Genomic DNA, 13,505 nt, shown 5'->3' on the forward strand with positions numbered 1-13,505 from the left:
GGACACTTACTGCCCAGGTCTGATTTTTCATAGACCTGTATCAGTGTATCGTTGAATCCCTGTTCACCTTCATTCATCTCTGTGGAAATGTCTGCCTGCTGTACACAGTATCAGAAAGGCTGATAGTTTGAGAAGCACTAACCTCCCAGGCAAAGGTAACAATGATGACTCCACAGTACAGGCTGTCCCTTTGAAGGACAGTGATGACAAGCTCCCTGTGCTAAAGAGTGATCCCTGTAGACCTTTAGGGTCCCTATTGCTCTCCTTCTCGGCTCTCAGCTTGGTGGGGATGCTCTCTCCTCAGCCTGGCGCAGTCGCCCTACCCAGTTGTGCAGAGTGGCCCAGAAAATGTTACCCCTGTAGAGTGAACAACATGAACATTTCTCAGTGCCACCCTCACGGCTGTCTTGGGGGCCCATGAGAGAACTAAGCCTTTTAAGATCAGCGTGCCCTGGGAGCAGCCAGTGGAAACAACTGTGTGACCCAGTTCCAGCATGACCTGGGAACCCCAGCAGAGCTTGGGTTATCCCTGAACAAGTGGGAACTCTCCTGTAACTGTCTGATTTACTACCTTTCTCAGAGTCAGACACTGGGGAAGACAACACTTGGTGTGCTAACCTGCATCATGGCCTTGGCTGTTGCTTTCCATTCGGTCCCCAGGCTTACATCTCACTGTGACTGAACATTGCCTCTGTTTCTCTGTTTTGGTGCCTCATAGTTGGCTGCTGACCCAGACCCCAATGTGAAAAGTGGATCTGAGCTCCTGGACCGCCTCTTAAAGGTACTCCACTCCATCCCTCTTGTATTTTAGACTTTATTCCCTCTGTGCGTGTAGAGTAGAAATTCTGGCATTGATGGTGGTTTTCCTCATGTAAGTTGTTTTTATATATAGCACACACACATTAAAGCTCACTGCTTGGTATGCAGTTTCTGTGACATATGTAAAGCTGTGTTCCTACCACAGTCAAAGTACAGAACTGGGCCATCCCCCTAAGTGAAGATCTTCAGTTTGGGGCGGGGATTGGATAGGAATCTGTTTTGTGATTTTATGAATATAGGTGTTTTTCCTGCTTGCATGTCTATGCACTACCTGTATGCCTAGTCACTGCAGAGGTGATAAGGGATGTCATATCCCCTAGAACTAGAGTTACAGCTGGTTGTGAGTCTCTGGGGGTGCTGAGAATCAAACCCAGATCCTCAAGAATAGCAGCTAGTGCCCATAATTGCTGAGCCAGCAATTAAGAATCTTATGTTTTAATGCCCCACTCAGAATAATGAAATTGAACTTCGACCCCAGCCTTCCAAGACAGGGTGCCAAGCCTTGACCCAGACTTCATTTAGGTCTATTGACTTCTCTGCTGACCATCCATTATTTTGTTGGGCTTTGGGCCTATCACAATGCCAGTTCTCCAGGGACTTCTCCTCTCCTACTTGGCTTAGGCTCTGCCATTTCTCTCCATGGTTACCTGACCCTCAAGTGAGCCCAGGGTCAGCAGCACAGCAAACCCACTGCTGGCTTTTCATAACCCTCACTCTTGAATCCACAGGACATTGTGACAGAAAGCAGCAAGTTTGACCTGGTGGGCTTCATCCCCCTTTTGCGCGAGAGGATTTACTCCAACAACCAATATGCCCGACAGTTCATCATCTCCTGGGTATGGCCCAGTCCTTGGTAGATTCTTCCAACAACCAAGAGTTTCTAGTGGAATCATGTGGACTCTTAGGGAACACACAGTGATTCTTTTGACTAAAAGATACCTGTTTGTCTCTATCTCTTAATAACCTTCAAACACCTCATCACCAAAAACACTGTGGGTTGGGCATAGTGGCACATGCCTTTATTCACAACACTTGGGAAGCAGAAACAGGCAGAACTCTGTGAGTTCAAGGCCAGCTTTGTCAATAAAGCAAGTTCCAGGCCAGTTAAGACCACACAGTGAGACCTTGTCTCAAAAAGTAAACCAAAAAAAAGCACTCTGTCTAGTGCTGTCTTACTGCATGTCCTATTTGCCCTGAAGGGATGTGGTTCTGTCCTTGTCTTAAAACTGCCCAGGATCTCAGAAGCCCCTGGTGCCACATCCAGCTGCTCACCTCTGTGAACCACCTAGCTTCATCCAGCCCTCTCTATCAGTCACCCTCTCCTAGCACCCAAATCCTCCTGGAGTCAAACTCCCACTTCCTTGCACATTGAACAGCACATTGTCAGCACTGCAATGTAGATACTGCAATGCTGTGACACAGGACCCTATCCTTCTGCTGCTGGTCCCAGGGGAAGAGTAGGAGACCAGGCTACACCCAGGCCAGCTCTCAGCTCTCCCTCTCCTGCTCCCCTCCATCAGATCCTGGTTCTGGTGTCGGTGCCAGACATTAACCTTCTGGATTACCTGCCAGAGATCCTGGATGGGCTCTTCCAGATCCTGGGTGACAATGGCAAGGAGATTCGGAAAATGTGAGTTGTGGGAAACGGCAGGCAGCTGCCCCTCGCTCGAGTCCCTGTGGGAACTTCTTCCTCTATCCTTCCCTGTGGAGGAGTAGAATGCTCATCTTCCCAGCCCCTGCTCAGTGTCCTCCTGATGAGTGTAGGGTTGACCCAGAGCAGAAATGGGCTTTCGTGCTAGCTCATGCTTCCTTTTCTCACTGGTAGGTGTGAGGTGGTTCTTGGAGAGTTCTTGAAAGAAATTAAGAAGAACCCATCCAGTGTGAAGTTTGCTGAGATGGCCAACATCCTTGTGATCCACTGTCAGACCACAGGTGGGTGTGTGGAGGCCCTGTAGCTACAACTGCTGCCTCAGAAGCCCCTGTCTCTCATATCCAGACTTGAGTATGGTGCAGAACGGACCCACGTGGGCTAGCCACCGCATGTGACTCTGGATCTGGAAGCAATAGGGTGTGGGTGTGGGACAGAAGAGATCTGTGTTCTCCTCTGATAAGCATACACTTTGACCTGGCCTGAAGACCTCGTGGATGTGCTTTGCCTTAGGAAAAGATAGGACATGTAGAGGTCAGAATCGCCTTTACCGCAGCATCTGTTGGCTGTCAAACCACATGAAACAGTCACAGCAATGGCTACAGGACAGCTAGGTGACTTTGTTCCCATATCCAGGCTGGGTGTAATGATTTCAGGCTTAGTTGGAGCTAGGTGTGGTGTGCCGTGACCCACGTCTGACATGGGAGCTCAGCATCCAGTAGGTTGGATGGTCTCAGCAGGGTTCCAAGAGACACAGGACACAGACACAGTCAGGACTCTTGATTCCTATGCTTAAACCAGAGACACAACTGCATGCTGTTGGCCAGAGTAACTAGTTTTCTGGATCCAATGATAGGAAAATGAATTCCACTTAGAAAGGAAGCGTGTCATATTGCAACAGGCATGGATTTGGGGAAGGAACGGTATCGCTGCTGTTTTCGAAGTCCAGCGCAAGATTTTCACCCTTAACCTATCCTTACAACACTGTAGAAAGCAGGGAGCCCAGGAAATGTATTCAAATAGCTAGAAGCAGTCAGGCCCCTGATTCACAAGCCTCCAGGCCTAGCCTTTGTGCTTGGGAGGTAGGAGGAGCTCTTCAGTATATGTGCCAGCCCTACTAGAAGCCACCAATTTCTTTTCCAGATGACCTGATTCAGCTGACGGCTATGTGCTGGATGCGGGAATTCATCCAGCTGGCGGGCAGGGTAATGCTGCCCTATTCCTCTGGAATCCTGACTGCTGTCCTGCCATGCTTGGCCTATGATGACCGCAAGAAAAGTATCCTTCACTCTGTAGAGGAGACTGAAGTGGTGGGTCTGTGAATGGGAAGGATTCCCTTAGTCTCCTTCACTCCTAGGAAGCAAGAGATGAAGCTGAATGTGGATTAGGAGAGCCAGAGATGCAAGACTAATGCTGGCTGACCCCAGTCCTCACTTGCTTACTTCCAGATATGGAGCAGCAATCTCATGTAGCAAGGTTCTACCCTTCTGAGCTCATCCCTCTGTATCTTGGATGAGAAATATCCAAATGGAGGAGGAACCACCTGTGAGAAGAAAGGACTATCTCACAAGGGTGCATAAGAACGAGACTTAGGGAGAACTAAGTCTATGACCAGGGAGACTGGTGGCCTTGGGCTTTAAGGAGGTCTTTGCATAGGGGTGATCCTTACATCAGTAGACAGGTATCAAGGAGGTAGCCAATGTGTGTAACCAGAGCTTGATGAAGCTGGTCACCCCTGAGGATGATGAACCCGATGAGCCAAAGCCAGTAGCACAGAAGCAGACGGAACCCAACCCTGAGGACTCCCTGCCACAGCAGGAGGGGACTGCCAGTGGTAAGTACCCTGATGTCAGAGTCCCCAGTAGCACAGAAGCAGACGGAACCCAACCCTGAGGACTCCCTGCCACAGCAGGAGGGGACAGCCAGTGGTGAATACCCTGATTCAGAGTCCCCATTTCTGCTGCTGGGAAGACAGGTCCTGGAACTAAAAGTATCAACTTATGTATGTTGACTCGTTTAGTTGTGGTACCAGGCACTGTTGTTAGCCCATTCCTGCAGGGTCTGACAGCTGTCTAGTGTCTGGCAGCTGTACCCAGAGCCCATGCTCTTCACCCTTGCCACCTCAAAAAACATGACACATTGCCCTTGATCTCCAACTGGGATCAGCTACCATCGAGTCATTATTGGGAGCATGGTAAGAACATAAGAGCACCAAGCTGCACAGTTGGTTTGATTCTTAGCATCTGGCCCTCTGCCCTGGTCATTCTCAGGGAGGATAGGTCAGGAAAATGCTAGTTTATTAAGTACTGGAAATTTCTACCACATAAGTCATTGCCTTTAAACAGTCCTTCAAATGCTTTTTGACATGGTTTTCTTTTATGCTGATTGGAGATAGACTTTGCCTCTAAAGTCCTGCTGGTCTTATCTCCTGGACCTCTGCCTCAGTGTCTCTGACCATCTCAGGGGGACATCCTCCTTTTCAGTTAGTCAGAGAGTGAGTGGATGCACACCCTTGCAGATGACTAAGGGTGACAGCAGGGTCTGGAACCTACATTTGGGCAAGAGAAGCGCCACAGCCATGGCCAGTACTTGCTGACTCCTTGACGGACTAGCAGACAGCCTTCTGCCAGGTCACAGGGCTGCCTCCTGTGGGTTTGGTTGGTAGAAGAGAAGATGAGCTACCTTGCTGGGCACGTGTTGGGTGTCAGGTTGCAGCTGTGCCAGAGCCAGAGCAGTGAAACCCCTGGGGACAGAAGAGCACATGGCAGGAGCATTGGTGGAGCACTGTTGGTTCTGTGGAAGATTTCTCACCAGCAAGAGGGAGACCTGGCCAGTGCAGTAGCTTGCATACTTTCTGACAACTCCTGGAAAGAGAAAATTTAGGTAGGTTAGTGTAGGCCTTGCACAGGAAAAGCTCTCTTTCTAGGATAAGCTAGAAGACTCAGTAATAGTTTGTGAGCTTGTGCTGGTATGTGAGCTTTTTGTTGATGGTTCTCATTTTAGAAATGTTGCACAGAAGGGAAAAGTTACAAAGCAGCAGGATTGCCTGCACCAACAATGAGCAGTGTCACATTTTTAACATTGCACAACTGAAATGACGCGTCAATCCCATATCTTGCTTTTCTGTATGGGAAAGCTTTCTCTTCTTGTTTTTGCTTGGCTTCCTCCTGACTTTGTCTTGATATGAAGGTTGGTATCTCTGAATTCCCATCAGCAAGTAGAAGAATAGTTGCCTGTGGTGAATGGACAATGGGCCTGGGACAGATCCTAGTTGCTTTGGGAGATGGTGGAAATACTCTAGAACTGAATAGAGCAAAATCTTTGTGATTGTACTTAGAACCACCCATTTATATACTTCACAATGGTAAAGTTGTGTTAATCAAAATTTTGTGGTGTAAATTGTATTTCAATTAATACATATGCAGAGCTGGCAGTCCTGCCCCTTCCTTTTTGCTTCTGAGGCAGCAGTGAACTCTCTGGAGAGGAGCCGATCCACTCTGGGTCATGGCAGCAGCTCTAGAGTGCCTTATGAGCTGGTGCGTTGGTAATTTAACAGGAGAATTCTCCACTGGCACGTGGGAGCCATAGGTTTGATTACCAGCCAGTACAGTGTCCTTATCCTTTTAACCAGTTCTTCAAAGCCACCTTCAAGTAGCTGTCTGCTCAGGAGAACATTACCCTAAACCAGAGTACATTTCAGCAGCTTGCCCTGAATTTTACTACCTCATAAACAGCATTGGAAGAAATGAACAGCAAACTTGTTTCTAGAAACAGGAACATCCCATTTGAAGATTTACATTTATTCTCAGTCATGCTCACCTTATAGCTAATCACATTCTTTTCTAGGATGCCCAAGACAAAGTCCTAGCATACTAGTAGACAGAAGACCCAGCCAGGAAATGGGCAAGTTTGGCCCATCCTTGTCTGTTCCTTCTAGTCTGCCCAGGACCACCTGTCTGTCACAGGTTCCTCCTGTCTGGTCTTTCTCTTTGAGTCTCTTGCATGCTCAGCTGATGCGATGCAGCATGCTCCACACATGCAGCACAGTAGCATGCTCCTCTGTATGTCTGCATGTATCCAAACATATATGTACAGTTCCAACCCTCCAGAACTGATTCTTCTCCCAAACAACAGAGCCCCTCCTCTGCACCCTCTGCCCCAAGCCATGTCCACTTGCAGCTCCCCATCGCCCTACATTATGGGATTGCAGTGCAAAGTCCTTTCCCTGACACTGTCCTTGTATTCAGTGTGCCTGGCTTGATCCCACTCCACCACCACCTCACGCCCCCTCCCACCCAGCTCTGTCATCTGCCACTTGTCTTGGGTGTTGCAGCACTGATTGGCATGTGTGGCCCTTAAACTGCTTGGCCTCCTTTGACCTCAGCCTTCCTAGCTTCCACACTCGGCCTTGCCGCTTAGCCTTTCCAAAGCTTAGTTTCCTTACTTGTTGAGTGGGGTAACCCTTGTCACCTAATTTGAAGGGTGGCTGTGAGTTCCAAAATAGATGTTTGCTTGTATAACAAATACTCTTCACAACAGGTGCTATAGTATTTTTTTAAACATGGGTGCTCGTTGACTTAAATTGTGATCCACAAACCCATTGGCTGAAAATACTAGGAGTCAATGTGTTTGAGCACTTACAGCTAGCCAAAGCCATTCATCACAAAGCCTGTTGGAGGTGTTATGTGGAGTTTTGTAAACTCTGTATTGAAAGCAAAACACAGTTGTTCTAAGAATACCTCCTTTGCAGCATGAAGTAGTTAAGTCCTAGGACATCGAGAACCATTGTAAGTCAGAGCATAAATATGTGTTTCCATAGCAAAACCCTCTTGCTGGGCCTTCTGCGTCTTGTTTCTCTTTGTTAAGTTCTAAATGAGTGAGTAGCAAGTGAGAAGGGAGGCTAGACAGAGGATTCCAGCAGAGAGCTTGTGGCAGCTCCCGTGTGCTGGTAGGCAAATCACCTGTTGGCAAATCTGACTCTGGCAGGATTTGTCAGCACTGTCTGTGGGTGCTGCGAGTACAGACAAATCAGATGCGGATCTGCCTGTGAGAAAAGCTGGGTCACGCTGACACCAGGGGATGTCGCAAGGGCATGCACCTAGACAAAGGAGAGGGAGGACAGGCAGTGTGCAGGCGCAGCTTCCCAGAGGTCTTGGAACAGCATGTTTGTTTCTAAACTTCGGACTGTAAAGGAAACGCATGTTCCTGAAGAGACGGTAGGACTGCACTTGATGTGAATCACCCAGGACTCCCCACTACCAGCTACAGTGTGCAAGTGGACTGCAAATGGGTTGTTTCTTGGTGTTTTTGTTTTGTTTTAATGTCTGAATATACACTTGTATCTCTTGTATTTTGTCTTTCAAACACACACAAATGGAATCCTTACAGCTTGAATTTTTTCACCAATAATACACATCTTTCCAGGTTAGTCAGCACTAATCTGCACTAATTTATTTTTTTAATTGACATTATTTTAAAGTGTACAACTTACTTGTTTTAATATCTTCACAAAGTAGTACAACCATTGATACTATCCAATTCCAAAACATTTCTACCATTCCCTGGTGAGGTCCTCATACCCTCTCCCAGCCCTGGGCTGCCTCCAGCCCTGTGGGCCTGCCTGTTGTGAGCATTCCATATAATGGAATCATGTAATATGTGCCTGATCCTATCTCGCTTCCTTCACTTCACTTTTTAAGATTTCTTCATGTTAGCATACATTAGTACTTCACTTCTTTTTATAGATGAACACTGTTCCATTGTGTGATTAGATAATAGAGTTATTTCTTCCACTGTGTGAATATTGGGGCTGTTTCTGTACAGTTTTTTTAAATCACAATATATGCTGACTTTCTCTCTTAGCCAGCATTGTATAATTAGGTATATTAATAAAACCAGTCTCTGGACTGGTCATTCAAATATGTCTTTTGTCTTTGAGGATGTAGTTCATCATCTCCCAATTTATTAAATTGCTTCCTATTAATGCACTGACCTTGTATCATTACATCAGATAAAGCTCTAATCTGTTTAACCAACCTATCATAAATCACTTAGCTACTTCTAATTCCATCTTAATCCTATAATCCTTGCTAAAAAGAACTTTCATGCAGAAAAAAAAAAGTTTTTACAAACATCTGTGGTCGTTTCTTAAAGATACATTTGTAAATTTTTAAGGCATGCTGCTGAAAGCCAGTCTCTAACCCTAGCAACATGAAGGCTGAGAACCCCTGACCTAATGTGATCCAGTGTCCATTCAGGGCTTATAGTTCCCCATAGATTTGCAATTTATTTTGTTGGGCTTTTGGATTTGTTTTGTTTTGTTTTCTCCACTTAGAGCCAGGAACAAAGTACATATAGTGCACTTGACTGAATGGTCATTATATTACTGTCTGTCTTCTTTCCTCCCTCAAAATGTTAAGAAATTGGATCTGAGCTGAAGAGATGGCTCAGTAGGTAAAGCCTGAGGCCTACAGTTTGGTTCCCCAGGACTTACATAAAAGGTAGACATGGTGGCACACATCAGTTCTAGGGAGGTAGAAACAGGATCCCCAGAGCAAGTGGCTAGCTAGCCATGTCTAATCAGCAGGCTCCATATTTAGCAGAAAACATATCTCAGTACAGAAAATGAAAAAGAGGACACCTGACATCCGCATCTGGCCTCCACATGCACACACACAGGGTCGTCCACAAAAGTAGACTCACACACATGAATACACACAACACACACATACTTATACAAAAAATTATACTGGGGAAGATACTGGGAACCACACAAAGGTCCCACAAACCACCTCCCCAGTAAGTGACTGGCCAAAGCATCCATTGGTGGAGCTGGCCTACAGCAGATGATCCTGTGGCGAGCTGCCTCCTGGTGAGTTTCTACCCGCACCTGTCTTCTTTCTTCTTGAGACAGGCCCTCACTGTGTCACCCAAGCCAGGATTCAACTCTGCATCCTCGCGTGTCAGCCTCTGGAGTGCCAGAGTCGCAGGAGGGAGCACCGCTCCTGCCGAGTCTGAGTCATGTCTTCTCTGTGTTGCTCATGGAAAGGGGACTGGGTGGAAACAGGCTCTGGCTGAGGCGATTGGAGATTCAGGCTTGGTACCCTGACATTTTATCCACAGATGCGTAGCTTCCTATAAGACATGTGGACTTCAGGGACCCTAGCTGTGAGTCAGCCTGCCCTTCCCATCACTCCCTGCATCCTCTTTCCACCTGCCTCCAGGCCCTGTGCACCATGACATAAGCAGGAAGAATGCCACAACAGGCTTGGCCTGCTGCCATAGCCTTCCCTCCTCCGCTCCTGTGAGTAGAGAAGGCAGGTGGCAGTGTGGGCCTCTTACTTAACACAGGAATAAAGATCCCCTTTACCAGGAGGAAGAAGGACCATAGGATATTTTTGGAATAGGCTAAAAACTTGGTTTGTTATTTTTAGAAAATATTTTATTTGTAAACTTTAAAACTTTTAAGAAGTATTTGAGGGGCTGGAGAGACGGCTGAGTGGTTAAGAGCTCTGACTGCTCTTCCAGAGGTCCTGAGTTCAATTCCCAGCAACCACATGGTGGCTCACAACCATCCGTAATGAGATCTGGTGCCCTCTTCTGGAATGTCTGAAGACAGCTACAGTGAACTTACATATAATAAATTTTAAAAAGTAAAGAAAAGAAATCAAGGTTGATCCTCCCTACATGGAGAGTTCAAGGCCAGCCTGGGCTACATGAAACCTTGTCTTTAAAAAGTCAAAATAAAACAAACAACAGCTATGGAAGCATTTGCTACAGAAATGAATAGACTGCTTTGTCAGGAACATTCTCTTGAACCTCTCATCTGCTTTCCTTTTTTTTTTATTTACGCGCGTGTGTGTGTGTGTGTGTGTGTGTGTGTGTGTGTGTGTATGTGTGTTACATGTGTACACATGGGTGTGCAACAGAAACCAAACCCTTTGCCTCATTCATGTTAGGCAGATACATCCCTGAGTGACTTTTCTTGACTTGGCTTGGAAGGTCTGTTTCCTGTGTTGGGTGTTGGTTCTGACAGTGAAATGCATTATAAATGTATTCTCCCAGCAACTTTAAAATCTGTTTTTAATTTCAATTAGCTTCTCAGGTCTTTTCCTTTATAATTTTTTGCCTGTTGGCCTCGTTGATAAATTGTCACCATGCATCCTTGTCAAGAAATTTTAAACTCAAGCCTGACTGAGAAGCACTGAGAATTTAGAATACAGGGGGCAGGTAACTGTGACAAAAATACCAAGCAGAAACTATGACAATTTTTTCTCTGTCTCTGTCTGCCCCCTGCCTCCTCTTGTTCTTTCTCAATGTGTGTGTGTGACTCTGGGGAAATTGCAGGCTCCTGATATTGTCTGGTTTAGAGCACGTCATGGAAGTACCCTGAGTTTCCCAGCCCCACAGGACTGCCACGCCACAGTCTAAAAAATATTCTCCTCAGTTTAGAAGATCACTTTAGTGCACAAAAAATGAATAAAAGAGATCCTCATGTATATTCTCTGAGCTGTCTGGAAATATGTTAGGACACTGTTGACCCCGTTTGTCCCCTCCTGTCTGTCCCTTTGTAGGTAAAACTCCACACTACACCTATTGCTGTCCTCTGATTCACCTCCAGTGGCGGTCACTTTGCTGACCACCTCGCCACATGAGATGGACTCACATTTCTCTCATGCATCCTGAAGTCAAGCACTTTGGAAAGATGCGACTGAAGTCCTTTGCAGTGCATCCTGTTGGGGCTGCATTGGCTCAGCACTGGCCCCATATCTGAGCACCTCACGCTGCTGACCCCTCCTCCTTTCCTTCGTGCTCTGAGCTGTGGCCATTGCCTAGCCAGTACTGGGGTTAGAAGAGAGCCCACTGGCAGCCTTCCAGATACACAAAGTCTTGGCTCTTTATATAATTTAATTAGCCACCAAAAAAAAAAAAAAAAAGGTTGTTATTATCTCAGTCCTGTCCTGCTTGAGTTTTGCAGCAGAAAGCTTAGTAAAGGTTTTGAATTGGCCACGTGCTAAGGGACTTGTGCAGAGTTCAAGGTTGCAGTTCTTTCCCAGAATCATTTTAACCCTTTTATTGAGTTTTTGTAGACTCTACATACCCAGCTGAACATGTACAATTCAGCAACTTTTGTTTATTCACTGAGTTGGATAATTATCACAACCAATTTTAGAACATCATCAATGACCTTAAGTCCTTGCCCATCACACCCCATACTCCCAAAATTCTCCAGTACTCTGTAACCTCTAACCTACCTTCTGTCTCCAGACTCACCTGTTCTAATTGTTTCCAGTGAATGGAATCTTACTATGCAGTTTTGGAATTGGCTTCTTTGACTCAGCATGTCAAAATTCATCCATTCTGTAACCTGTTGCTCTTTATTGCTAAGTAATATTTCAATTTGTTTATCCATGCATAGGCATGTGGGCTGTGCCCACCTTTTGACTATGGTAGGTGGTCACACTGGCATAAGATGCAAGATGCAGACTTGAGTTGCTTTTGGGTGGAACTCTTAGAGCAGGACTGCTGGGCACCTGCGTCTAACTTCTGAGGAGCTGGCAGCCTGTTGTATAGCCTGTGACAACACCACTTCACATTTCCACCAGTGATGTGTACCTAGCCAACACTTGCATTTTCTTCTGTTTCGTCATTAGCCCTTCTGGTGTGTGTGAAGTAGCATCATATTGTGAAGTTGACCTGCATTCCCTGCTAGCCACGATGTTGCATATCCTAAGTCATGTACATCCACTGCCCTTGGACCTTCAGACCTTTCTGAAATGTCCCATTTGTATTCAGCATGAGTGTGTCCCCAGCTTGTGAGAGCCCTGAGCCTAGCTGAGCACTTGGACCTGCAGAAGTGCTGGATCCTTGGCTTCCTTTTCAGGAGCCTGAGTGGAGGAGTGGGTGCTGAGGAGGAGAGAGCAGGGTCTTGTCTCTACAGACAAGTAGGCAGGCTTCAGGAAGCATCACCTTGTCCCTCTTCCTCCCACAGGAGGTCCAGGTTCCTGTGACTCCAGCTTTGGAAGTGGCATCAATGTCTTCACCTCAGCCAGGTAAGTGCCTTGTGAAAAGCCTTTCTGGGTGCAAGAGATTGCAGCAAAGACCCAAGAAAACTGTCTGAGGCCACTCTTTGGGGAGTTTCTGATACACAGAGGAGGTACTTGAGGAAACCTGAAGGACCATAGGCACCCTCTCCCCCGTTCCTCTGGACAGAAGGCCTTTGGAAGCCAATGGAGGTCTGTAAACGCACATTCCATGTGTGGTGATGGCTTTGAGGCTGCAGGTCCCTTTGCCCAGCAGACTCTGGGCAGGGGAGGCATGGAGAAGGAAGGAAGGGCACAGCAGGCAGGAGAGTGATCCAGGCTCAGGTATGGGTGTCATAGGACAGGCTTCCACAGGGGGGCAGTGCAGGCCAGGGAGCAAAGTCATAGCCTGCCTTGCCAACCCCTTGGGAGAGAACTGTCATGGTCCTTTCCTGGGCTGTGTCTGCTGACCTGCCTGCTGAAGCACCTGTGCCTAAAGTGGATGACAATTCTACAGTGATTTCCTCTGAACTTAACGTTGAACCAGTGCCTGGGGAGCCAGTCAACGTTAAGGAGAAAATGTAAAGAGTCAGCCCTTAAATATGATCCTGACTTCAATACACTTCAGTGGCAGACAACAAAGTAACCAGCAAGTTTCTAGGAGACAGGAGAACTGTAAAGGGGTGGGGGACCAAGTCACTGTGAATGGGAAAGTGCTCCCACAGCCGGGCTCTGTGCTTACCTCGTGTCAGACCATTGGGTCTGCTAGTCCCAGGGTTGACAGAACCATTTTATCTATTTTAGGGATGAAGAAGGATGGGGAAATAGGCTACTCTATACAGAATGGAATTAGGGGAAGGTCATGTGGCGGGGGAGAAGGGACAGCGGATTGGGCTGAGAAGCTGGCAGGATGGAAGATGTGTTTGAGAAGTAGGCTTGGCAGCTTTTCTCATGGACAGGATGGAGCAGATGAGAGGGATGGGAAGGGTGGCCTCTAGATGTTAGCTAACGCCAAA

General features: G+C 46.9%; 1 protein-coding gene across 1 annotated transcript in view; it reads left to right on the forward strand.

Moving 5' to 3' along the window:
- The window catches only part of Vac14 (VAC14 component of PIKFYVE complex), a 99,388-nt gene that overhangs the window by 13,706 nt on the left and 72,177 nt on the right, over positions 1 to 13,505 (forward strand). Inside the window, exons 4-10 of the mRNA XM_021220264.2 lie at positions 719 to 781; positions 1,548 to 1,655; positions 2,340 to 2,449; positions 2,645 to 2,751; positions 3,611 to 3,745; positions 4,149 to 4,301; positions 12,459 to 12,519. Coding sequence (XP_021075923.1) covers positions 719 to 781; positions 1,548 to 1,655; positions 2,340 to 2,449; positions 2,645 to 2,751; positions 3,611 to 3,745; positions 4,149 to 4,301; positions 12,459 to 12,519 — 737 coding nt within the window. The remainder of the gene's footprint in view (positions 1 to 718; positions 782 to 1,547; positions 1,656 to 2,339; positions 2,450 to 2,644; positions 2,752 to 3,610; positions 3,746 to 4,148; positions 4,302 to 12,458; positions 12,520 to 13,505) is intronic.

This window comes from Mus pahari, chromosome 20 (genome assembly GCF_900095145.1).
Source record: "Mus pahari chromosome 20, PAHARI_EIJ_v1.1, whole genome shotgun sequence".
Lineage (NCBI taxonomy): Eukaryota > Metazoa > Chordata > Mammalia > Rodentia > Muridae > Mus > Mus pahari.